At 44.1% G+C, this 26972-nt stretch overlaps 1 protein-coding gene and 1 non-coding gene across 2 annotated transcripts; one reads left to right on the plus strand and one right to left on the minus strand.

Moving 5' to 3' along the window:
• Positions 1-530: 530 nt before the first annotated feature.
• TRNAS-GGA (transfer RNA serine (anticodon GGA)) lies at positions 531-604 on the minus strand. Its single transcript has one exon. It is a non-coding gene; the product is annotated as a tRNA-Ser (tRNA).
• A 4830-nt stretch (positions 605-5434) lies between these two features.
• Positions 5435-25769, plus strand: LOC149070842 (uncharacterized). Its single transcript, XM_089248445.1, has 7 exons — positions 5435-5573; positions 13824-14308; positions 17324-17553; positions 17704-17795; positions 19039-19310; positions 24578-24805; positions 24890-25769. The coding sequence occupies exons 2-7, from the start codon at positions 13862-13864 to the stop codon at positions 25637-25639; spliced, it is 2019 nt and encodes a 672-aa protein (XP_089104571.1). The 5' UTR covers positions 5435-5573; positions 13824-13861; the 3' UTR covers positions 25640-25769.
• The last annotated feature ends 1203 nt before the right edge of the window (positions 25770-26972 follow it).

Genomic DNA, 26972 nt, shown 5'->3' on the forward strand with positions numbered 1-26972 from the left:
TATAGTTCATTCAAGTGACCTGCGGAACAGTTCCGGAGCACTTGACTGATATTTACAGATCGCTGGACTAAACTTGATAACCCTTTCCCACTAACGCTCCTGAAGCGACAACTTAAAACAAGCAACCCTCCAGTGGGGGGTGTGGGCTGGGTGCATGTGTGGTGTAGCAGTAGTAGGTAGGGCTCGGGGATCCATGATGTTCTTAAGTCAGCCATCTCGTTGGGCAATCTGCCTGTTGTGGCGTTGTATTTGTATTTGTATTAGCTTAAATGTTACGAAAATAAGGGGGAGAAAAAACAGAAATGGATAAAAACAACTACAAAAATCATATCCACAATGACTGCCACTACTAATGCATGATATAGCATGTACTAACGGGACCCGAACAAGAATTTTTGTGACATTCCCGTTACAATGATGTAAATGTGATAACCACAAGTACAAGGATGACGTCACTCTCCGCTACCATACGAAGGTTTTTAACAACTGGCTGTTGCGAAGATATATTTCGGAAAGAGAGAAAATTCAACTGCCCCTGCGGGGAATCGAACCCACGTCCTTTCACTTTCCGGGTGAACGCCCTAGACCACTAGACTACAGAGGCACCAATTTCTCAATCTTTCCTTGGAGCTCGTGTACACTGAAGGGGACCGTACATGGACGGCCGGACCAGACACAGACCAAGCTCACAACTGCTGACGCTGCCACCAGATGGCGACTTATACAAGGATGACGTCACTCTCCGCTACCATACGGTTTTTAACAACCGGCTGTTGCGAAGATATATTTCGGAAAGAGAGAAAATTCAACTGCCCCAGTTTAGTCTAGTGGTCTAGGGCGTGGGTTCGATTCCCCGCAGGGGCAGTTGAATTTTCCTCTCTCTTTCCGAAATATATCTTCGCAACAGCCAGTTGTTAAAAACCTTCGTATAACCACAAGTGTCCTTCATTCCGCTATTCCAGCTAGGGTGCTAGGCGGGATGACACGAATGGTTTCAGAGTAACCATTACATGTAGTTTATATTTTTTTATATATTCATTTTTTTAAATATAAATATAACCAGCCAGATCGAGTCAGCCAAAACTCCAAGCCCGAAGCTGATCCTTAGCTAAGGCTCTCTCCAGACAATCCCCCATTTAAACCAAGCCCACATTGCTCACCAAAATAGGGTTAGGGTGAGACGACTTGACCTGGCAGTTATATATATATATGTGCATGTGTATTTCTCTTTCCGCTATTCAAATTCTTCATGCATTTCATGTCCACAACACACGTGCGTACTCATATTGTCGTATTCATGTTGCTCACCGAATAAGGTGCTAAGCGAGATGGCACGGCTGATCCCCTAATTGTATATATTCAAATACAAATACCACGCCACAACAGGCAAATTGCCCAACGAGGTGGCTGACTTAAGAACATCATGGATCCCCGAGCCATTTTTTGGAGGCCCTACCTATTACTGCTACACCACACATGCGGAACCCCCAACGAATCGGTACATGCGGGAATGTGCGTGTACGTGTAGTGCAACCTGACGTAAAGTTTTTTTGTTTCTGTGTAATGCTTGTTATGTGTAGTGCTGCCATCTGCCACCAGTTTTTCCAACTATGAGTGAAGTGTTATGATTGAATGATTTATCGTTGTAGGACTGTTGCTCTCTGTGGCGAGACTTTTTAACGGGTAGATCGGCTCGCATTTGCGCCTTGAAGTTGGGAACCACAGAAAACCAACTTCAGCCGACCACCACTGTGGGGTTCGAACCCGGATCCTCGCATCGCGAGTCCGTCACTATAACCACTCGACCACCACAGCTGCCCCACACAATACTTCTAGTTTGTATATTTTCATTAAATCCGCCGGAGCGAGTGAACTCAACCCAATAAAACTGATGCTGGCTTCTAGTCCGCAAGTTATCAAACCCGTCTGCTCACCAATAAGGTGTTAAGCGAGATGACTCGCTCCGATGGATATATATATATATATTTTCTTATTTCACAATAAAGTTCTCATTTCTTTTTCTTTTTGTATCCAGTGTTGTATATAATATGGCTTGTGTAAGATAACAGATGAGATGGCATGGGAGGGGGGGAGCGCTCAATTGCTTTTAAAACATACCTCCATCCTAATATGTGTACATTCATCTTAACTAAACCCCGAAACTTCTCCAACTCCTAATCCCATCTCGTCTGTAATCACCACAAAATTTGTTAATCGCGACAATTGTCCGGGGAAAATATGTTGTAAAAGTTTGTATGGTGTGTGTGTGTGTGTGTGTGTTTTTTTTGACGACACAAAATGAAGGGTTCCAGACTCTGCCATGAAGCTGGGAGATCTCCGCAACGGGATAAGTCCAGTGGCAAAGTTCTGGCGTTCATTCATTCAGATCGCTGGAGTGCCCTGTGACACAGGTCCGAAGCGCTTTTGTGGCACGCGGTGAAGTTCCACATCACCCAAGTTATCCGCGGCACAGTTCCAGATCACTCAAGTGGCCTGCAACACACTTTACAGATCACTTGAGTTATCCACGACATAATTCCTGAGCACTCAAGCTGCCTGTGGGGCAATTTCAGAGCACTTAAGCGGCCACGGCGCATTTTCAAATGATCACTTTGTTGTCAGCGAAATGTTATATCTAACCAATGAAGTGGCCCGCACTCCCTTAGATGTTGACACTCTTGTTTTAAGTTGCTTTCCCTAGAAGCAGGTTTTTGGCACCGTGTGAACAGGATAGGGCTATTTCACGTTCATGCAATTGGCTGTTTGCTCACTCGCTCAGTGATTCCCACGATCATTGACCCACTCTCTCGGTCATCATGAAGTTACTCATTCGCTCACTCACTAACTTATCAGCTTTTAACTGCTGCTCGCGTTCATCTTAATCATTCACTCGCTCACACATTTACTCACCTGTTCAATCACTCGGTCACTCACTCAGTGACTGGTGACGAACTGTTGTCGTGTATTTCCAGATCGGTAATTTTTTTTGTCGGTGAATTGGTGAATTTCCCGCAAATCCGTTAAATCGGGGGGTCCGACTAATGTATAAATGAATTGCTGTAAATACAGTCGAATCCCGTTATAACGGACTCCAAGAGAAATCACTTCGATATAACGAAATTTCGTTATAAAGGAATTCCAGGTTTTTGCATTGTTCCTATGTAAACTTATGTAGGGAGAGTTAGAAAAACGCTCGTTAAAACGAGATTTTCGCTATAACGGTATTCGTTAGAACGGGATTCGACTGTATAAAAAGCATGCATACATTTTTCATCACACGTTAGAAAACACGCAATTAATTGCAGTATGTATGTACGTATATACTTTAAGTATGTACGAAAACAACACACACCGTAAGAAAAAGTGCGAAGAATGTCCACAATAAACGCCGGGTAGAACGCATCTGACTCCTTGAGGAAGCAGTCTTAATTATACGAGCATGACCAAGTGAGCGAATGAATGACGAAGTCAGTGAGCAATTGAGTGAACAAGTGAGTGAATGAGCTCGATTGCTCATTTGCTCACTGGCTTGCTAAATTACTCACTCACGTGGTAACTCCTCACTGAGATGGCCGTTCCCTCACTCATTTGTTCACTGACTTGCTTAATTGCTCATCGCTCACTCATTTGCTCATTCACTCGCTCATTTGCTCAATCACCCACTCATTTGCTCTATCGCTCATTCACCCACTCATTTTCTCTATCGCTCATTCACCCATTCATTTGCTTTATTGCTCATTCGCCCACTTATTTGCTCTTGCTAAATTGCTCATTCAAGCACTCATTCACTCACTCATTTCCTCACTAACTTGCTCAATTGTTCATCGCTCACTCATTTGCTCATTCACTCTCTCATTTGCTCGATTGCTCGTTCACTCATTCATTTGCTCTTGCTCGATTGCTCGTTCACTCACTCATTTGCTCTTGCTCAATTGATCATTCAGTCACTCATGCTCAATTGCTCATCGCTCACGAAAATGGTCGTTCACTCACTCATTTGTTCACTAACTTGCTCAATTGCTCATCGCTCACTCATTCGCTCACAAAAATGGTCGTTCACTCACTCATTTGCTCACTAACTTGCACAATTGCTCATCGCTCATTTGCTCAATCACTCACTCGGTCATGCTTGTGCACAAAGATTGAACATTACAGACCAGAATTTAAGCTTCTCGCTGGTTCCTTGCCCGGTAGGGGCAAACCGCCATCTTAAGGACTGCCCTTTTGGGCTTGTGAAGGGTTATGGAAGACAAGGTTGTGCGTGGGCGTGGTTTGTGAGCGTGCGAACATTGAGCATTCAACACTTGTGTCAAGCTTGCAGTTACGTGTGTAGCCGCCGCAGTGCCGTCTTAACGCATGGGCCCACCCGGACACGGCCCGGAGGCCCCAAGAGAAGAGGGGGGGACCTCACAAAAATGAGATGCGGTTGAAATTTTCTAGGATTAAGATGATACTCTTGTGCCTCGAGCCAAGTGGTTTTTCGGAGGCCCTACTTCGTAAATCCTAGAAAGTGCCTTAAGACAGCATTCTGTCTGTTGGGGGCTCGATCAACCCCGGTAGTTTGTGACATAGGTCCGAGCGATCCCCCCCCCCCCGAACTGATTCAGAAATCAAAATTTTCTCTATAAGAATAAGACAAGAATCCACAATGAGTTCAAAACGCTCCCGACGTCCCTGGTGTTAAGGATACCTCCTTGGTTGGGATTCAGAGGCTGCTAATTTATATCAATTCACTATAGAGGGCCAGACATGACACCCGCTCTGTCACTATAGTAAACAGTCTACTCTGTGGCCCGTCTAAGATCTCAGCCTAGGTGCCCTGCTTTAGGGTGGGGGTTCCACGAATAAATCATTCAGACGGAGAACTACAATTGGGAACCCTCAGAGATTTATGAGTGAGGAATGGCGAAAAAAATGTGGAATTTGACGAAAAAGCCCGAAAACGGGACGTTTTTGTTGAAAGCGGTACGCATAGTCACACCATATGTCGAAACCGAAAGTTAGGTGGACGCAGCGAGCAATAACAATCATTTTTGACTTCCGGCGTCCCTGCTGTACTCTTAAAGACGGGCCCCGAGCCGCCACCACTGCGCTTCATAATTGATACAAGATCGTTTGCGTTTTCTCCATCCATCCCCAAAAACACAAGCTGCTACGAATCTCGTCCGCGAGATGGCGTGGCGATCGCCCGTTCGAACCGCGCGCAGACGACAGAGGGAAAAAAAAGCGGGGATGCACATTCACACACGCCACATAATAATAATAATAACAACAACGATGAGGGAAGCTGAAGAGAAGAGATGTGATCTCTGGTAGCGCGAAAGAGAGAGAAGGAAGGACGCGGATGGTGGTTCATCCATGTTGTTGCAGGCTTCAGTTGGGAAGCTTCTCCGTGACGTCAGACAAGGACGCGAATTTACAAACAACAATCTTTATTTAGAAATTTACCGCGAATTATATCATCTCGTTGAAGTTTTTTGAACGCGGAGGAGGAGGAGGAGGATGATTATCATCCAGTGTTGGAATTATCAAAGGATATGAAACAGCGTAGGAATTTCATTCTCCTTTTACAGGTAAGAAGCCATTGAATTATATCCGCGTCCGGGGTCAATATCGTTAATGACCCGGAAATTATCTAAGGATAATTGAAAAGCGTCCTTGACTATAAGGCTGGGATTATTACACTATAAAATTTCGATAAAAGATCTTTTACAAAACTTGGGTGGGGGGGGGGGGAAACCAACCATTATGCCTACTAGTTACATCCGCTCTCGAATGTAACTGAGATAAGCTTATTGGCTGTATTTTTAAAGATTTATAAAAGAACTTTTATCAAACTTTTATAGTGTAATCCAGGCCTTATTCCTTGGGGAAAGGTTTTTTTTCCCCCTTTTTAATGAGGTAGTTTTTAACGAGAAATTCTTAATTATGGTATGTATCAAGTCAGAGTATCTCAACCTATAGTCCGCGTCGAAAGCATGGGTAGGGGAGGGGTCTTCATCGCGCGGCCCGTCACATGTGGCCCTTGATTGTTTTTCTGCAGTGGCCCGTCGACGACCACAATTTATAGAAATGCCGAGGGGAAAAAAATATTCCAGAAGTGGAACATTGAAGTATAATTTGAAGTTTAACTTTTAGAAAACATTTCAGATCTAATGAGAGAAATAATTCCGGAATTAGGATGAGAAATAATTCCAGAGTTATAATGAGAAATAATTCCACAATTATAATGAGAAATAATTCCACAATTATGATGAGAAATAATTCCACAATTATAATGAGAAATAATTCCACAATCATAAGGAGAAAAAATTCCACAATCATAATGAGAAATAATTCCACAATTATAATGAGAAATTATTTCGTAATTATTGAAAGGAATAATTTTAGAATTAAAATAAAGGAATGACCATAATATAATCAAGATGAAGGAATGACCATAATATAATCACAATGAAGGAATGACCATAATATAATCACAATGAAGGAATGACCATAATATAATCACAATGAAGGAATGACCATAATATAATCACAATGAAGGAATGACCATAATATAATCACAATGAAGGAATGACCATAATATAATCACAATGAAGGAATGACCATAATATAATCACAATGAAGGAATGACAAAAATATTTTCATAATTAATGAAAGAAATAATTCCAGAACTATAATGAGAAATAATTCCAGAACTATAATGAGAAATAATTCCAGAACTATAATGAGAAATAATTCCAGAACTATAATGAGAAATAATTCCACAATTATAATGAGAAATAATTTCGTAATTATTGAAAGGAATAATTTCAGAATTAATGAAGGAATGACCAGAATATATTCTTTTTTTTTGAAAGAAATAATTTAAAAATTATTGAAAAAGGAAATAATTTCATATTCACACTACAGTCTACAAGGTTTTTCCAAACGTGGAAAAATTTAGCTTTTCTTAATTAACTTAAGTAATCACTTAAGTAAGTGATCACTTAAGTAATCTGGGAATGTGTCGCAGGTAACTTGAGTGATGTAGAACCGCACTAGGAGCCGCTTAAGTGCTCTAAAACTGTGCCACATGTCGCTCAAGGCATCTCTAAATGTGTCACGGATCGCTTAACTGTTCTGGAACTGTGTCGCGGATTACTTAAGTGATCTGTGAATGTGCCACGGGTTTACTTCAGTGATCTGAAATGGCCACTTAAATGGTCAGGAATTGTGTCACGGGTCATTTAAGCGATCTGTAAATGTGCCGCTTAGTTCATTTTCACAAAATTAGGTTTGAGAGGGCTGGCTACATCAGATAACCTTCAGATCCACATTTGGTCCGTGGGTTAAGGGTTTGCCATATATGGCTTAGGTTCTCAACCTCTGGGAGCCCGCAGCCCGGTAAATATTTTGCATAAGTGAAAGTCCAGGTCATACACTCAACTAACGAGAAATTAATGGAAAAAATGAAACTGTGAATCTCACTCACGGCCCGGTGTGACTAGTGTCATTGCCCGACACAATAACTCAGGCCGAACACATAGTTAGGTGACCAAGAGGTACGGGAGTGTATAAGCCTCCTACATAGTCTTTCAGCATGATAACAATAACTTAGGCCGAACACATAGAGAGGCGACCAAGAGATACGGGAGTGTATAAGCCTCCTACATAGTCTTTCAACATGATAACAATAACTTAGACCGAACACATAGTTAGGTGACCAAGAGGTACGGGAGTGTATAAGCCTCCTACATAGTCTTTCAGCATGATAACAATAACTTAGGCCGAACACATAGAGAGGCGACAAGAGATACGGGAGTGTATAAGTCCCCTGCATAGTCTTTCAGCCTGATAACAATAACTTAGGCCGAACACATAGAGAGGCGACAAGAGATACGGGAGTGTATAAGTCCCCTGCATAGTCTTTCAGCCTGATAACAATAACTTAGGCCGAACACATAGAGAGGCGACAAGAGATACGGGAGTGTATAAGTCCCCTGCATAGTCTTTCAGCCTGATAACAATAACTTAGGCCGAACACATAGTGAGGCGACATAGAGGTACGGGATTGCATAATAGCGACTAGCGACGAAAACAATTAATATTGTTTTGTTCCACATACTCGAGAGGAAGAGAAAGAGGCGCTCAACGAGGTGCGGGATTCAAACGACGGTGTTTTCCCTCACATTTCTCACAACCCCTCCGGCTATTTTCTCTATCCTCTTCCACCATGCATGCGCGGACGTCTCTTTCCTCCACCCCTATGCATTTTTTTCTTCCTAGTCACATATTCTCGTAACTCGCACCTCTTCTCTCCACTATGAGCGCAGCCTTGCAAGATGGAAAAAACAGTTCAGTTAAACCCATAGCTTCACACAAAATGCGCAAAATAAAACAAAACTAAACTTTCGACGGAAAAGGGCAAAAACAGCATCGGAAGTCCTGATAACTGTAAACGAATTTTTTGTCCCATGTTATGATGATATCGGTTTGTCCCGTTCTATGCAAAAGTGATAACAATATCCGAATGATAATAAGCAATAGCATACATGATTCTAATAAGCGACGCCGACTGTCCTATTCCTCATCAATTTATTCCCCCACCCCCACCCCAACACGGTTATTCAAGTTGTGAGTGATTTGTTCTTGAGAAGCTGAAGGAAAGAGAGGAAAATGTACTTTTCTTTTACGCAAAGGCGGAAATGAAGTGACGAACAAACAGATTTTTCTCTTTATACCCCGTTGACACGCCGCCATTGTGTTTTCCGAAGCTGTTTTATACCAACTGTGTGCTGCGGATATTGAGCAACACGCTTGCGAAATACGTATTTACACACACAAACTCGTGACACAGGTGCCAAGGACGCCGACATGCACACACGCTGCGTAAACAGTCATTAGACGGTGTTTCATTTTGAACAGTTCCTCGCGCGACATAAAATAAAGTGACATTTGCAACTGCGTGGCGAATCTTGCTCATGGAAGGAAGTTGAAAAAAGAGAAAAAAAAAATTGGTTTTTCCCATCAAGTCGACTTTGACCAATTACGAGTCGGTCAACACCCGCCGCTTTCGACGTATGGTTGAGAAACTTGGCGTGCTGTTTGCCTGAAGCAGTTTTATATAAGACTATGACATTTGTTGGGGGTACGCGTGCCCACCTCTACCACTCATTTCTAAGGAGACGCAAGCAGGGCCGTCTTAAGATCATGATGGGGCATACCCTACTTTAAATGCGTGGCAGTCTTGTGTCTCCCTAGAAATGAGTGGTAGGTGTGCATGCGTGCACATTTCTTGAAATGGGCAGGAGACTTGCGCGTTCCCTAGAAATACGAGGCAAGTGTGCGTGCGTACTCTTACAAATGATTTCCAATAAAAATCCGCAGTAGGCTCGTTTTGCTTCTAGACATGCGCACGAGGCTTGCACACCCCTAGAAATGCATGTGATGTGCGCATACCTTACTTAAAATGCGTGGCAGTCTTGTGTCTCCCTAGAAATGAGTGGTAGGTGTGCATGCGTACACATTTCTTGAAATGGGCAGGAGACTTGCGCTTTCCCTAGAAATACGAGGCAAGTATGCGTGCGTACTCTTACAAATGCACATCACATGCATTTCTAGGGGTGTGCAAGCCTCGTGCGCATGTCTAGAAGCAAACGAGCCTACTGCGGATTTTTAGTGGAAAGCATTTGTAAGAGTACGCGCACACTTGCCTCGTATTTCTAGCGCGCAAGTCTCCTACCCATTTCAAGAAATGTGTACGCATGCACACCTATTACTCATTTCTTTGGGGTGAGCAAGCCTGATGAGCATTTTGATGGGACGCAAGCCTCTATTCACGTCTGGAAATAAACTGTATCTACGTTTTATGTGAAACAGCTGCGAAAAGTCTTATTTTCAAATTATTTTTTTGCAATGCAATGTACATTTCAAATAACTTTGTATTATCACACCGAAGTAATGTTCAAACACTCCGACCATAGGCACCAGAAACTGGGGGCTGATACCATTTGAGCCCCCAATCCCATATCTCATGAATATACAATGCAATGCACCATTTCGCCTCCTGAGTACGGGTCCCTTATATACGGAATGAATGGCGATTTTCAGCCCCCCCCCCCAATGTTTCCTTCATGTCGGCACCTTTGACTGGCCAAGGGTGCCGGAAGTGTTTGGAACTTGTGAGTTCTTGTCTTGATCTTGAAGTAGGAAATTTTGATTTCTGAATCATTTCCCTGGGTGCTCATACCCATTTCATAAAGTACCCTGGGCACCCACAGCATCCATGTCTCTGACACCACTGCAAATGTCAATCGACTTTTGTGTGATTTTTTTTTTCAACTCTCAAGTAAAAAGAATGAAATCAGACTTTTAATTAGCCCATTGTATGTAACTTCATGGGTTTACGGAAAATTCACCGCTAGGAAAATTCATCGCCGGAAAATTCACAGCTAGAAAAATTCACCGACAACAGTTCAATGCGAGTCAGAAAGCGAGGGCGTGAGCGATTGAGTAACTGAGTCAGTGAGTGAGGGATTGAGTGAGCGAGCGAGCTACTGAGTCCATGAGCGAGTAAGTGAGGGAGTGAATCAACCATTTGTGACACTAATTCACTCACTCCCTCACTCACATACTCACTAGGGCACTCACTCACATACTCACTAGGGCACTCACTCACATACTCGTTAGGTCACTCACTCACATACTCGTTAGGTCACTTACTCACTCACATACTCGTTAGGTCACTCTCTCACTGACTCAGTAACTCAATCGCTCACTCCCATGCTAACTGACTCGCATCGAACTGTTGTCGGTGAATTGTTAGTGAATTTCCCTAGCGGTGAATTTTTCCGGACACGAACTTCATGTACATGACACACTCATACGGTTCCAGTCAGCGATGAGTAAAAATGTCTTCTTACAACACAAGTGGATCAACATTAACAGACAATGAAGGGGTAATTAAAGGATTGTATTCAGAGGCATATTTCCTGGGTGGGGAGTGGGTATGCGGGCTTTACGAAGGTTTTTTTAACAACTGGCTGCTGCCAAGATAATATATTTATGTGCAAATATATCTTCGCAGCAGCCAGTTGTTAAGAAAAACCTTGGTATGGTAGCGGAGAGTGACGTCATCCTTGTATGCGGGCTTTATCCCAAGATGGCAAGTTCAAGTGAAAGGGCGTAACCAAAATCGAGTAATTGGTGATCAAGAACATGAATTAGAAAGGAAGAAGGGAGGCAAGGTTTGAATAGCCCACAGGTGGGGTAACTATAAATCCCCCCCCCCTACATTTATTAGGATAATTTCATTCTATAAATAAATAATTTCATTCTATAAATTAATAATTTCATTCTATAAATTAATCATTTCATTCTATAAATTAATCATTTCATTCTATAAATTAATAATTTCATTAAAAGTTTTTCTAATGTCGGAACATGAATTATGGGGGAAAAACTTTTTAACGCACTCGCAAACCAACACCATTTCCACGTTCGGTTTTGCAATATTCCATGTTTTTGCCATCACATCACAAATATGTAGACCAAGCACACCAACCTCGTACCAAAAGCTTAGAAAAAGCTAATAGAAACTGTGAAAATATTCAAACAAGCCAGCCAAAGATATGCGACTGATTATAAACATAAGATTAATGGTTATATCATATCTACGCGGCTGACCCATAGTCGTCTTTCTTATCGGTGATTAGATGGTCGTTGTCGGTGCTCATCCTGTGGGCAATATGAAAACTTCATCGAATCGTCATTCATAAGCACTGTACATTTCGACCCTTGATCTGCGACGAATTCCCTTCGCTGGGAGAAATAGAACCTGACAGGAAGCGGAAAGTGCGGCTTATACGGTGAAAATTAAATATTAATTTAATTGAATTATTAATTAATTAAATATGTATTTCAGGTTCTTATGGAGATACTTTTTTTTTTTCAAACCGAGCACAACTCAGATCTATTGCCATAGGCAATTTACTACCTAGTGAGTTGTGCCGGAAGTGTAAGTGCGTGTACCTAACAGTCTGAGTGCGTATCTAGTGTTGTGTATGATTTTTCAGTGCTGCCATCTATATCTCAGAAGTGAAGTGAGTGATGTATAGTGACTGAATATTTGTACTGTTTGTAGGACTGGGTGGCCTTATGGAGATACTGTAATGGTAAATGTTGGTGACTCTCGAGGGGGAGGGGAACTTTCGAGCCCATGGGGGCAGATAGAAATTTACCGTTAAAGATAGGCTCACTGTAATTTGGGGAATATCATACAAACCGAAGTTTTTCCACATGATATTGAAATTTTATCACAACAAAAATCAATTATTTAACATTTCAAATGTTTATAACCGAATTTTCAAATAAAATAAAATTTTTATATGCAGTTAAATTTTTAAATGTAATTGATATTGTAATTTTAATTTCGATGGCCTTTCCGCATTGACAAAAAATAATTATTTTCAGTTAACTGCATGCACACTTTTGTTCATGTTTTTATTTCACGTGTAAGACAAAAACCTACATACAAGCTCGCGTGGAACATGTACAGAGAAGAATCGACGGTTCGACGAATTGATTCTGTGCTGTAATATATAAAATGATGAATTGACACGGCGGCAAACTTGTACCGCGACGAATTGGAGCTGCGACAAATTTGTACCGCGAGAAATTGGAGCTGCGACAAATTTGTACCGCGATGAATTGGAGCTGCGACAAATTTGTACCGCAACGAATTGACACTGCGACAAACTTGTACAACTACGAATTGGAGCTGCGACAAATTTGTACCGCGACGAATTGGAGCTGCGACAAATTTGTACCGCAACGAATTGACACTGCGAAAAACTTGTACAACTACGAATTGGAGCTGCGACAAATTTGTATCGCGAGAAATTGGAGCTGCGACAAATTTGTACCGCGACGAATTGGAGCTGCGACAAATTTGTAACGCGACGAATTGGAGCTGCGACAAATTTGTACCGCGAGAAATTGGAGCTGCGACAAATTTGTACCGCGATGAATTGGAGCTGCGACAAATTTGTACCGCAACGAATTGACACTGCGACAAACTTGTACAACTACGAATTGGAGCTGCGACAAATTTGTACCGCGACGAATTGGAGCTGCGACAAATTTGTACCGCAACGAATTGACACTGCGAAAAACTTGTACAACTACGAATTGGAGCTGCGACAAATTTGTATCGCGAGAAATTGGAGCTGCGACAAATTTGTACCGCGACGAATTGGAGCTGCGACAAATTTGTAACGCGACGAATTGGAGCTGCGACAAATTTGTACCGCAATGAATTGGAGCTGCGACAAATTTGTAACGCGACGAATTGGAGCTGCGACAAATTTGTACCTCGAGAAATTTGGAGCTGTGACAAACTTGTACCGCAACGAATTGACACTGCGACAAACTTGTACCGCGACGAATTAGTACCGCTACAAATTGAGGCGCGACGAGTTGAGCTCGACAAGTTTAGTGCGACAAATTGACCGGCTACGTATATCTTGCACGCGTTCTTCGTAACTTTTAGGTGTAAGCAACGCGCCTAGGCATTTCAAGGGGGACGCAATCGTTTACGCATGTATAGTAATAAACAAGCTTCCTTCGCATTTCGAATGGGAAGGCAAGCCTCCTACATATTTCGAAAGCTTCCTACGCAATTTTTAGGGGATTAATGTTTTTATAGCTTTTTAAATAGTACGAGAGCCCGCTGCTCATTTCAAGGGGGTACACAAAGCATGAAAAATTGGAAATCACTGGTTCAAAAAGTGAATATAATAGCGAAATATTATATATTATTTTCCCCCTATGCTCTCTTACAGGACAGCGTCGCTATGGGAAGGTAGAGGATTGAAAGGAGATGCCCAAGGTCCTTCCCAGAAGATTCCGTATACTCGTAGTGGCCGTCGCCTTGCTGACAACGCTGTTTTTCTTCTTCGCCTCGCAGACTCTGAACTCTCCTAATGCAGACATCTTGGCACACCCGTTCTTCCGCTACAACCTCAGCGCCGAGGAACCCGACGATCCTTTCCAGACGTGCGTCATCCCCAAGTTCCACCCTTTCCACCCTTCGATATGGAGCTACCTACCGGTCAACAGGCCGATAAAATGCGCCGATCGCAATCCCAGCATCACTTACGTCGACGAGCTGGGCTGGCTGAGGATCAACACGACCGGCCTGTCGCGATCCGGCTACAGGATCGGCAGCGCCGGCAACTTCTTGGATAGGCTGTCGTGCACGTGGCGTCCGATCTTCAGGGGAGGAGCGGACGGGATGGACGATGACCACGTCAACTACGGAAGGGAAGTGAGTACCTCAATTTTTTACAATTCTGTCCAATAAGAAAGGTATGCATCGTGTAGATCAGTGGCTATTATCTACACTTCCTTGTACCAACCGGAATGGGCAGAACTCTTGCTCGTCCCCTGGACACGTGCAGGGTGTCCGCTTACACCTTGGAATATGCAAGAGTGCGTATCTCTAGAAAGGCGTAAAAAGCTTGTCTACTAACTCCCTAATATATGTACAGGGTGTTCTGTTATTGGACCGACAAACTCAGAGGGTTGCTCCTAGGCATCAAGAGGAACAAAAATTGCAATGGAACGTGGTGCCACAAATCACGTTGAGAGGGTGAAAATCGCAAAAAACGCATGCAGGTTTCGACGTCACGCTGGAACGGCAAAAAGTTCAATAATAACTACAGAAAGATATATTTGATTAATTATTACAAGATTTATTGGAAGTGGCGGCCGCTGACGTCATTGCACAGTCCTACAACGACGTAAAAACGATTCCCGGACGCGCACTCGAAGGTACCAGGTATGTTCTTGATGTCTGCCGCAGCGACGACAATCCGCGCTATGAGATCCTCCAGTGTGTCCACAGGCGTCGCATAAACGACTGATTTAAGGTGACTCCATAGGAAAAAAAAGTCACACGGATTGATATCCTACGAACCTGGAGGCCAAGCAACGGGTCCCACGCGTCAAATCCACCTCCTTGGGTATGTAACAGGTGCGGACAACGCTTCATCGAATATTGCTGTTGGTACATCCGCTGTGCTAAGCGCCCATTGCCATCTGCTTGACCACCACCAAACCAGAACATGGCTCCCACTCTGTCCCAAGAGAAGGATATAAGCGGTTAACGAAGCCACGCTGGAGAAAACGAGAAGGAGGGGGGAAAAAATAATAATGATAAAAAATGAATAAATAAACAAAACTGCAGCATTTCTTGCAGACAAACGCGCAAAGACATCCGCCACACCAGCGAGGAACCCAAGTCAAAAACAAAAAAGAACATCGCAACGGGAATACAGCATTATAAGTAGGCTGACCATATTTTCTTGAGAGAAATACGGGACATCATGATTCCAAATACGGGACATCGCCAATTATCACCAAAAACGACGCCAAAACCAAACAAAGTTGCCAAATATTGTTGAAATTACGGAAAAATCACAATGGCGGGAAATGTTGCATTACTGCGAATTGCAGTGGATTAAAATGTATTCCACGAAAAAAAAACGTTTACCAAGGCAAATGTGGGAGATTAATATCCCATATATAGTTGAATTAAATCCCATTAAATAATTTGAGTTGAAAAATAATTTCAATCTTCGACTTCAATAAAGAATAAAAATTCAAGTAGGCTTCGTGTGAAATACGGGAAAAACCGGGGACACTTTTGCCAAAAAGTCGGGACGGCCAAAAAAAAGAGAAAATACCGGGACTGTCCCGGGAAATACGGGACGTATGGTCACCCTAATTATAAGGATCCACATGGATCAACACACAATTAAACATACATAGCAGAAATCAGTGAAAATCACGATGAACAACACTATCCAATAGAGAAAAGATAATGCAATGGATATACAACATTATAAGTACCCGCATGGATCGCAGCAAAATTAAACATATATATTACAGAAATCTGCTTGCCCGTAAATCATATAACGCATATTAACGTATTCCTCGTTCCAGCGCATGCGTTTCCGCGACGCTGCTTACGTCAGATAAGGTGAACGAACCCACGAAACGCATTCAGCGATCAACTGACAATTCACCTTTCGTCTCCTCTGGACTCAGGGCCTGCATGCGTTATTCGCGATTTTCACCCTCTCAGTGTGGTTTGCGACACTATGTTCCATTGAAATTTTTGTTCCTCTTGGTGTCTACTAACAACCCTCTGAGTTTGTCGGTCCATTAACAGAACACCCTGCATATACGAAGCTCGCTGTTTTGCAGTTTCTTATGAGTGGTGACAAATTTGAATTCTACGCATTTTAAAGCGTGCACACACGCAATGCACGCCTTGAAATGCGTAGAAGGCTTCCTCATTCCCCCCCCCCCGAATACATTTCTAAGGGGTATGTAAGCCTCCTAAACATTTCAAGAGGTAACCATCCCCCTCCAAGCATTTCTATGTGTAGGCAGGCATCCTGTAAGCATTTTTCCAAGGGGCAAACTCCACCTACTAAGTATTTCTTAAAAGGGTGTGCAAGCTTTCTAAGAGCTTCCCATGGGGTACTCACGCCTTTCAAGCATTTTCAAGGGTATGCAAGCATCTTATAAGAATTTCTGGGGGTATAACCCCCCTATCCAGGAGTGTCGGAAGTGTTTTAATTCTGCAGGAAGTGCAGACTTAATGCATGGGCCCACCCGGTCCCTCAAAAGAAGAGGGCCCTCACAAAAATGAGATCTGATTAAAATTTTCTGGAATTCACCAAGTATGGTAAAAACATAGTAACAACGCCATCTAAGGGAATCCGGGTCTTCTAAGCATTGCCAAGTGTAATCATGCCCTCCGAGCATTTCTAAGGGTATGCAAGCCTGCTAAGCATTTCAAAGGGTACCCACGCCCTTCAGGCATTTCCAAGGGTATGGAGGAAGCCTTCTGTAAGCATAGGTGTCAGAAGTGTTTTAGACCTGTGCATGCTCAGCTTGAGCTTCATGTAAGAAATTCCCGATTGTACATTAATTCTGAGGGTGCTCAAACTTGTTCTACAAAATACTGTGGGTGCTCGACAGCCACAGCACCCCCGGCCCCCACACCTCTGCATGTAAGCATCGCCAGGTGTAATCACGCCCCCTGTGCATTTTTAGGGGGGAGGAAGCCTGCTAAGTATTTCAAAGGTAACCACGCCTCCTAAGCATTTCTATAGCTATGCAAACCTTCAAAACATTTCAGGTTGATATCAGTGTAGAGTTTCGTGGGTACTACCGTTACGGTGGTCTATGTGTGTCCGTACCAGACATTTGATCAAATTATGCCAATGATGATCCCGAATTTATATCGTGCTGCTGTTTGTTCCCGCAGATGCCTCTGGACGTGGAAGGTGCGGATATATCCGCGCACGAGTACGTCAGCGTCAACTGCCACAACTTCGCCGGAGTGTCGGCGTACAGTAACGTTCACGCCCACGTCGCAAACATCACTGCCCCACACCGTCCAACGCCAAAGAACCACAGCTACGTCAACGTACTCGTGATAGGTATCGACTCCATGTCGAGGCAAGCCTTCATGAGGCTCATGCCCAAGACGTACAGGTAAGGATCCCCAAAAATAAAAGTTGGCCCTAAACTGGGTCGACTTTCTGGTTAGCATTGCTTGGCGCGAAAGTTGTTTTCCATCGCCAAAATAAGTTTCTTTTTGACGATTGAAGGCCAATGGCTTTTTGTATTGTTTTTCTTCGGCAGGTTTTTAACGGAGAAGATGTCGTCATTGGTGTTTACCGGAATGAACAAAGTCGGAGACAACACGTTTCCGAACCTGATTGCGCTCCTCACTGGTAAGTGGACGTGACATAACCCGTTTGGCCCCTGATCCTGTAAATACACATCGGTCTCTTGGTCAGTCCCGTGCTTGAACACTTTCTTGGTTATTTTTAGGTCCCTCGCTCTCCAGGTCACTCTCACGCTTACACACTCTCAAGGCCTCTCCAATGCTTTCATCACTCTGATGCTTGCGCACTTCCTTGGTCACTCTTTAGGTCATTCACTGAGCTTGGCCCCACGCTTTCCAGTCCACTCTTATGCTTGCACATTTTATATGTCACTCTTTTGGTCGCTCACTGAGCCGGTTCTTGATACTCAAAATCAATTTTTTTTGGTTTTCACATGCTTGCATATAGGTTTGGTCATTCACGTGATTGCACACGCTCTGTCACTCTTTTCGTCACTCATGCTTGCACACGCTCTGTCACTCTTTTCGTCACTCACATACTTGCACACTCTAGATCATTCTTTTCATTACTCATATGCTTGCACACTTCCTTGGTCACTCTTCAGGCCGTTCACTCCCTCTCTCTCTCTCTCTCTGACCTGGTCCCCTTACTCTCTGGGTCACTCTTTTGTTTACTTCTATGCCTATACCCTCTTCAGACCATTCCTTTGGTGTCTCTTACGTTCACACACTCACCAAGTCACTATTTTGGTCCCTTGCTCTGTAGGTTACTCTTTTAGCCTCTTCTATGCTCATAGTGACGCTCTAGGTCACTGTTTTGGTCGCTCACTGTGATTTGGTTCTTCGTACTCCCAGTTAGTCTGTTAGCTATTCGCAAGTTTACACACTGTTTTTGTCACTTACATACTTGAACACTGTCTAGGTCACTTACATACTTGAACACTGTCTAGGTCACTTACATACTTGAACACTGTCTAGGTCACTTACATACTTGAGCACTGTCTAGGTCACTTACATACTTGAACACTGTCTAGGTGACTCACATACTTGAGTCTAGGTCACTCACATACTTGAGTCTAGGTCACTCACATACTTGAGTCTAGGTCACTCACATACTTGAGTCTAGGTCACTCATTTATCTGGTCTCTCGCTCTCTAGACAAAGGCGGGCCAAAGAGTTTTGCCACATTTCTCCCATTCCGGTAATTTTCTTGAGCACTCGGTTCTCAAACTTGCCGCCCTGGGCTCTCGCCCGCTATGCCTTCCCCCCTTCCCGTAAATACGCTTTTCACCATTCACATGTTTCACCATTCAGTTAATCACAATCAATCGCTATTGTCTTCTTTTCAGGTCTGCCCGCGTACGGTCCGGATCTCCCGGACTACTCGCAGGGGTTCGACGATTGGCCACTGATCTGGCGGGATTTTTCCGAAGCTGGTTACGTCACTGCCTGGGCGGAGGACTTCCCGGATTTCGGGCTTTTCAACTACCTCGCCAAGGGTTTCAAGAAGCCCCCGACGCATCACTACCTCAGACCATTCTGGCTGGCCGTGAAGGAGTCGCCGACGCTGAGATTCAGCTCTCCAATGTGCTTTGGAACCGTTCCGAAACACCAGCTACAGGTAACTCCCCTCCCTTAAGTTACTCAAATACCATATGGGGCGTTAGATAAGTAAGGTGAGAGGCTGTATGAAATGGCATTAAGAGGCCGCGCTTTCAGAATATTACAATTATGTGTCGCTTTTGCAGGGTTAATTAGCATCGCTAGCTCTCACGGGAATTTTTTTAAGACGGGGAAAAAACACTAAAAAAGTCAAATAGATGGCGCTGGTACGAGCGACTTCGGTGGAATTATGCAAATGAGACGGTTATAAGCCTCCTAGTCCACAATCAGGTCACCATTGTAAACCGTGTATGTGAACCTGCTGCACCTGCAATGTGTTATTCCCTGTGGTGGTGGTCATGTGGAACACGTACTGCCGTAATAAACGATTTGGAGGCGTTCTTTTCGTTATTTGCGTTTCTTTTCTTTTTGACTTGCGTACTTCAGCGCCACCTATCTGCTGTTTTTAAGTTATTTTTTCCTGTCTTAAAAAAAAAATTCCCGTGACCTAACGATGCTAACACTGCAAACCGTTTTTTATTTGTTATTTTTTCCGGTTTTTATGAATTTTTAAAGTTTTTTTATACGAATTTTTTGCCCACCCTGTATTTTCTTGGCGTTGTTCTAAGTTAGGATCGCAGCGGTTACTTTGGTTTCAAACCCCACCGTCGCCACAGCGGTGGTCGGCTGACAGATGTGCACACCATTCCAGTGACCGAATCGTGAACAGAATGAGACTTTGCACTAACCTCCCTCATCTCACGACTATATAGTATAAGGGGTTTGTTTAATCTCTTTGTGAACGCGTTCGCCCAGGGCCATCTACAACAGAAGGCCTCCGCGCGGAGCTCTGGCTCAGATGCATGGGTGGAGATATGGGGGGAGGGCGTGGGGGCATTGCCCCCCCCCCAGAGTCAAACGTGGAGTCGGCTGATCTAATGTATATATGTATAGATGAACTGACATCATCATCATCGTGCCCCTCCCAGCAATAATGACCTTGCCGCCCCCCCCCCAGACTTTCAAGTCAATCTCCCCCTATGCTCAGATGGGCGTGGTCTCGCAGCTGCAGCGTGACGTCACTGATCAAGCACTTTTTAGCAGACGACAAGCACCACAGATCATTTTATCTAACGTCTGGTAATGGTGGCCTGGAATTCAGGACCCCCTCCCCATTCTTTGGGGGTCTTGTGGCAGGATGTGGGGGGCTATGGTCGTTATAAAAGCTTATGAGACCTTATTTTATAACAGACTATCTGATACCCGGTGGCGTTGCCCGCCCCGTAAAAAATTTATATACGTATATATAGCTTATTAATTCTTAATCAAAACAATTCCTGCATCAAGTAAGAAAAAATTACTTTTATTTTTAAATAGTTTAATTAAAAATTTCAGGCAATCGCTTGTGGATACACAATATTTTTTTGTTTTTCCATCTGGTGTGTAGATAGATGTACAAATTTTTGGGATTTCCAACACGCGAACAGGCGACGAAAAGCTGTCCGTGTGAAAAACAGGGCTGAAGTAGGTTGATACCTGCCACTGCTAACGACTGGCCTTGCGCTTTGTTGATTGTCATGGCAAAAGCTAAACGAATCTGGAACTGTAATTGCTTGAAAGTGAATGACATTTCTTTAGTGATAATTGGGATACGTGGAATGAAAACGTGTCTTCTCCTTTGGCACATCCAGTTAGAATCGGTGTTCGATGATGTAATTGTGCAATTTTTTTCACGCAGAGTCTGTTGCCATAGCAGAGTCTCGGTGTCTCCAAATTTCTTAAAAGCATTATAGGTGCTCCGACTTTGAGGGTCAAGTTGTATGGTGGCACACCGGAATATCCAAAGAGTTCAGAAATTCTGCAGGATACAGAACTGTCTGCTCTGTGACAGTGTCAACCAATTTGTAAGATGTGGAGTCTCCCGGAATAATTTTTAGGATTTTTTCGTTGATCTTGTTCACACTGTCATTTTTCGATGCCAGAACCGCTCTCTCACAAACCCACTCATGGTGTCGGTGATTTCGTTGAATGTTTGGGAAGACTTTGTCTGCAAGTTCTTGAACTGAGTTTAACAACTGGCAAAATCCATTTGGGAACGTAATGAGTCCAGTTCTTGGGTCTCTACGGGAATTCTTCCATTGCCAAGTTTGATCAACTGACGTGAAAATGATAGCAGTGCTGAGTCATTTTTCAGTTGAACTCGCATGTTGGTGGATAATGATAATTTTTTAGCTTCGTGCCAGAGTGTTGATGATTTGAGACAAGCATTGAGTTCATCAGCTGGCGTTAAACATTTTTATTCCCAATTTTGTCGTCGTAGTTGTCCTCGGTTGTTAGTGACGTCAGATGTCCAGCTTGTGCAGCGAATATTATTCAAACGCCGTTTAAGCATTTTTTAGCTTGAAACTATACCTCTACGATGGGCGGTTGATGAGATAAAGGCCGCATTAGCACTTACAGGATACCCTGTATATAGGCTAGCAGAAATACCCTTCGCTCTTCCCAGGTTTTCTTCAATTACTGGGAGGATTGGAAAAGTTACAAACCGTTATAAAGGCATAAACTGTTATAATGGCAGAATTAAAGGTGTGACAAACCATTGTGTAAAGGCATACACGTCTGAGACGCATTGTTGGAAACCAAGGTAACCAAAGTAAACGTTCCGAAAGTGATTGTTGAGGCCCCAAAACCATTGTTGCCCGACAGTTTTTCGCCCATTTCGGGCATTTGCCCAGCTCTGACGAACTTTTAAAGTAGCCTACGGTTCAATCCCGGTCCTGTTTGGTATATATTTGCAAAATCTGGCGACGATCGGTCTAAAACTAGATTTGTATAAGGAACAGACATACATACAGACAGACAGGCATACTTTCACATTTATATATAAGATAGTGAGAAATCCTCATCAAAATTCTAGTTTCGTTTCTGAGCTAATTTACGCCGTACGATTTTCCTGGGCCAGATATGTATGCTGCTACCAATTATAACACGAAACAAATTATGAACAACTTGCTGCGTTGCCACTTTTTTTTTTTTTTTCTTGCGGGCCCGTACATTTAAATATTTCGTAATGTTCCACGGGCTGTAGCAGTTCCAATTTGTGACGAGAAAGTCAACCACATTATTTCGTTTCTTTACTGCAACTTGTCGATATCCTGTTTTTGCCAAGACAATTTCGGTTCTTTTTTTTTATCCGTGCTTACGTCGCTAGCCATGGACATCAACATCCAGCAGCAGGAAGCCCCTGGACTGGGATCTTTAATGGGCCCCCCTCCCCTCCCAGGCTAGACTTTCTCATGGGATCTATAGTGTCTGTCATAATGAGGCTAAACTTAATCAAAAATGAGCTTTGGTACGCTTGCTGTGCTTTGGAACCATATTTTGAAAACTTTACCCTTCATGTCTTCGTGATAATCGTCAGACTTTTTCGGCTCACCGCCTTCGATGAAACCAATAATACTTCCCCCCCCCCCCCAACAAGCTGATCAAACAGAAATTGCAAATTCGTTAGAAATGCGTGTACTCACCACGATAAGTGATTCCCCCCCTCCCCCCCGTCCAGTGTATGTCAAAGCGCGTGGGTGAGAAAAAAAGAAAATCTCGTTAACAGCAACAAATCCCTGTTGTTGGTTAATAGGAGTCCCAAGCAGCTGCAAAGAAATGAATTTGCAAATGGCTCTACCAAACAAGATGGACACGCACATTTCATTTTAAGACAACACACATTAAAGAAGAAAGCTCCTTTCTTTGGCAAGAATTCACGAAGAAGAGCATATCAAATTTGTTTCTGAATAATAATGGCATTAATAATAAAAATGATACTTCTCCGTTGAGAAAAAGGGAGGGTAATGATGGAGTCAGAAAGTGTGTCGTATCCTGTCAACACCCACCCCGAAGACATGCTTTGACCGATCTTTAAGGAATATTTCAAAGTAGAATATCGATTATCTCTCCGAACACGTCGGGACCGAAGGGGGATTCGGAAAATCGATTTCGAAACCAATTAGATAAGGGGCCGTTCAAGTATTACGTCATCATCGATGGGGGGGGGGGGGTTCCGATTTGCTGACTTTTGATGACAAGGGGGGGAAGGGGTTGTGTGGATATAATGCTTACGTCATCAACCACCCTTTATGAAAATATGAGTTGGATTCAGAGGGGCAGAGCTGATGACGAAAATTTGCTGACAAGGGGGGAGAGAGGGGAGGCCAGCGTTTTGCTGACTTTTACTTTATGACGGGGGGGGGAGGGGGGTCAAAAATGGCTGAATATTTGCTTACGTTATACTTGAACGGCCTACGTTATACTTTAACGCAAAGGAATAAATAGAATTTAAGATGAATTCGTCGGACGAAAAGAAGAAAAAAAGACAGCTCTCTTAAATCTCTGCTCCTATTCGCGCCAATCGTTTATAACTACATACGCTGTACCCGGATCTGCCCCCTACTTACATCCATTGGCGTACGCAGGGGGGGGGGGGGGACCCACCCCCCAAGCCAAGATTATAGTGTTATTTTGCAGGGAAAAAAATCGGAAACCCCCCCCCCCCTCTAGAAAATTCTGCGTACGCCTATCACGGGTACGGTATGGTATGTAAAAGTGAATTATTCTGTTTGGAAGTGAATTATTTATTGTACAATATTGAACGAAGCTATATGGAGCTGGGGAGATACGATGATTCAAGTTTCAAGAAAATACCAACTGTTGAACATCATTGGCTATAGAAAACTGAAAATGAGTTGGGTTCGGGGTTGACCGAGTTGTTCGAAAGATTGATGTTCGGATAAACGAGGTTCTACTATAAATACCGAATAAATATTTAAAAAATATATAGAAATTATGAGGTATTTTTTATGATACACGAGGGGCAAACGATCGGAGGACTATATTTTTGGCGGTGGTGTTGTACTGTATAAGTCAGTGGTTCTCAACCTTTTCCAGCCTCTGCGGCCCGGTTTCATTCATTTTTGTGAGTCGAAGGCCCAGTCAAACACACGTCCAAACAAAATGAATGAAGAAAAATACGAAGCGGATAATCACTCGTGGCCCGGTATGAATGATATCAGGGCCCAGTAGTGGGCCGCGGCCCGGCGGTTGAGGAAACACTGCTGTAAGAGAGAGGTGGAATGTTCTTCAACCAAAATCATTTTGAGTATCATTTGTAGAAGGAACAAACTTTAAACACTTTATTTACCTTACTTATCAAACGACGCTCGTATACACTGCTTCATGTATAAAGAGTATACGTTTCTCCTGTTCCCCCCCCCCCCATTATGTATTTTCCAGCTGGAATATACGAAGCGGTTCGTCAGCAGGTACGGTTCCAAGCTGCCTTATTTCGCATTCTCGTTCCTGGCTGAGCTCAGCCACGAATACTTGTCCCCTGTGCCTTCGGGAGACTCCGACTTCGAGCGTTTCTTCCGATTCCTTCTGGACGACGGGCACCTGAACAACACGTTCCTGATAATCATGTCCGATCACGGGCACAGGTTCGACGCCATAAGGTCGACGCGGGTAAGTAAAGTTTCAACTCAATCCCCCCCCCCCTAATGGTGTATTCAAAGGGGGAGTCCTGATTGATGTGTTTTCATCCGTTAGGTCGGTCGAATAGAGGAGCGACTGCCTTTCTTCGCCATCCGCATGCCGGAGACGCTGGCCGCATCTGTCGACTTGAAGCATCTCCTGAAGAACCGCGGTCGCCTCGTCACCCCGTACGACACGCACGCAACCCTGATGGATGTCCTGCATCACGTGAACAGAGGTACCGCCCTGGGGACCTATAGGACCGACATCGGCCGGGGTCTGACGCTTTTCGGACGGATACCGGCGAACAGAACCTGCGAGGGGGCGGGGATACCCCTGCACTACTGCGTATGCGAACCGGAGACGCCGATCTCGATCGACGACTCGAAAGTGAGGGCCTCCGTGAGGGTCCTTTTCCACCACATCAACAACCTGCTGAGGACGGTGCGGGAGTTCTGCTCCGAGCTGCTCCCGGGAAAGGTGGTCAGCGCGCAGCTGCTGGACGAGGCGGGCGGCAAGGACTTGGTCGAGCCGTCGTCTAGGAGGCACAGGATCCGGGTCACCGTCACGGCCCAGCCCAGCAACGCCATCTTCGAGGCGACTCTCGAGGTCGTGACGCCAAAACTCGGCGGTCCGACGAAAAACCCCAGGGGGACCACAGGACCGCACGAAGTTAGGGTCATCGGTGACGTCAGCAGAATCAACAAGTACGGCGACCAGTCGTCCTGCATCAGGCACGACATCCTCCGGAAGTATTGCTACTGTCAGAAGCCGCCGGGGCGATGGGTCAACGGTGACGTCATTGCCAGCTGGAATAAGTTCTGATGAGGATGATGGTAATAGTTCCCCCAGTGTAGTTATTCCATCCATGATTCTTTTTTAGTCTTCTAGAAATATCTATATACTAATCAATCAACACCACACTAGAGATATCTCTAGTGTATCCAAGCGGGGATCCGAGAGAGGGGGGGGAGCGGTCACCCCCACCCAAGAGCCCAGCAATATGGGGAAAATTTGTCTGTCCCGTAAAATACGAGGTGATCCGATGCACCTACACAAAAAAGCCGAGTACACACTGGACCGATATCTATTTGCAGCTAAGATATCTGCCTCGGATTCATTCACAGGTGGAGATGTCTGGCTTGGCTTCATTCACAGGTGGAGATGTCTGGCTTGGCTTCATTCACAGGTGGAGATGTCTGGCTTGGCTTCATTCACAGGTGGAGATGTCTGGCTTGGCTTCATTCGCAGCTGAAGATGCCTGACTTCGCACCGTTCATAACTGAAGATATCTGCCTCGGCTCTATTCGCAGCTGAAAATGTCTGCCTCGGCTCCATTCGCAGATGTTTGGCTTGGCTTCATTCACAGCTGAAGATGCCTGCCTCCGCACCGATCATAACTGAAGATATCTGTCTCGGCTCTATTCGCAGCTGAAAATGTCTGCCTCGGCTCTATTCGCAGCTGAAAATGTCTGCCTCGGCTTCATTCATAGCTAAAGAGATCTGCCTCGGCTCTATTCGCAGCTGAAAATGTCTGCCTCGGCTTCATTCATAGCTAAAGATATCTGCCTCGGCTCTATTCGCAGCTGAAAATGTTTGCCTCGACTCTATTCGCAACTGAAAATGTCTGCCTCGACTCTATTCGCAACTGAAAATGTCTGCCTTGGCTTCATTCGTAACTAAAGAAATCTGCCTCGGCTCTACTCGCAGATGTCAGCCTCCGCTCCATTCACAGCTGAAGATAACTGCCTCGGTTCCATTCACAGCTGAAGATAACTGCCTCGGTTCCATTCACAGCTGAAGATAACTGCCTCGGTTCCATTCGCAGATGTCTGGCTTGGCTTCATTCACAGCTAAAGATAACTGCCTCGGTTCCATTCACAGCTGAAGATAACTGCCTCGGTTCCATTCGCAGATGTCTGGCTTGGCTTCATTCACAGCTAAAGATAACTGCCTCGGTTCCATTCACAGCTGAAGATAACTGCCTCGGTTCCATTCACAGCTGAAGATAACTGCCTCGGTTCCATTCGCAGATGTCTGGCTTGGCTTCATTCACAGCTGAAGATGCCTGATTCCGCACCGATCATAACTGAAGATATCTGCCTCGGCTCTATTCGCAGCTGAAAATGTCTGCCTCGGCTTCATTTGAATCTGAAGA

Source organism: Pholcus phalangioides, unplaced genomic scaffold (genome assembly GCF_987345545.1).
Source record: "Pholcus phalangioides strain wild (caught in Gottingen) unplaced genomic scaffold, Ppha-v1.0 ptg000020l_1, whole genome shotgun sequence".
NCBI lineage: Eukaryota > Metazoa > Arthropoda > Arachnida > Araneae > Pholcidae > Pholcus > Pholcus phalangioides.

Excerpts from the sequence above, each read along its gene's own strand:
- LOC149070842 (XM_089248445.1), top strand. The coding sequence starts at position 13,862 with ATGCCCAAGGTCCTTCCCAGAAGATTCCGTATACTCGTAGTGGCCGTC. Across the intron at positions 17,554-17,703 it reads CTCATGCCCAAGACGTACAG|GTTTTTAACGGAGAAGATGT; the intron begins GTAAGGATCCCC and ends TTTCTTCGGCAG. Across the intron at positions 17,796-19,038 it reads CCTGATTGCGCTCCTCACTG|GTCTGCCCGCGTACGGTCCG; the intron begins GTAAGTGGACGT and ends TCTTCTTTTCAG.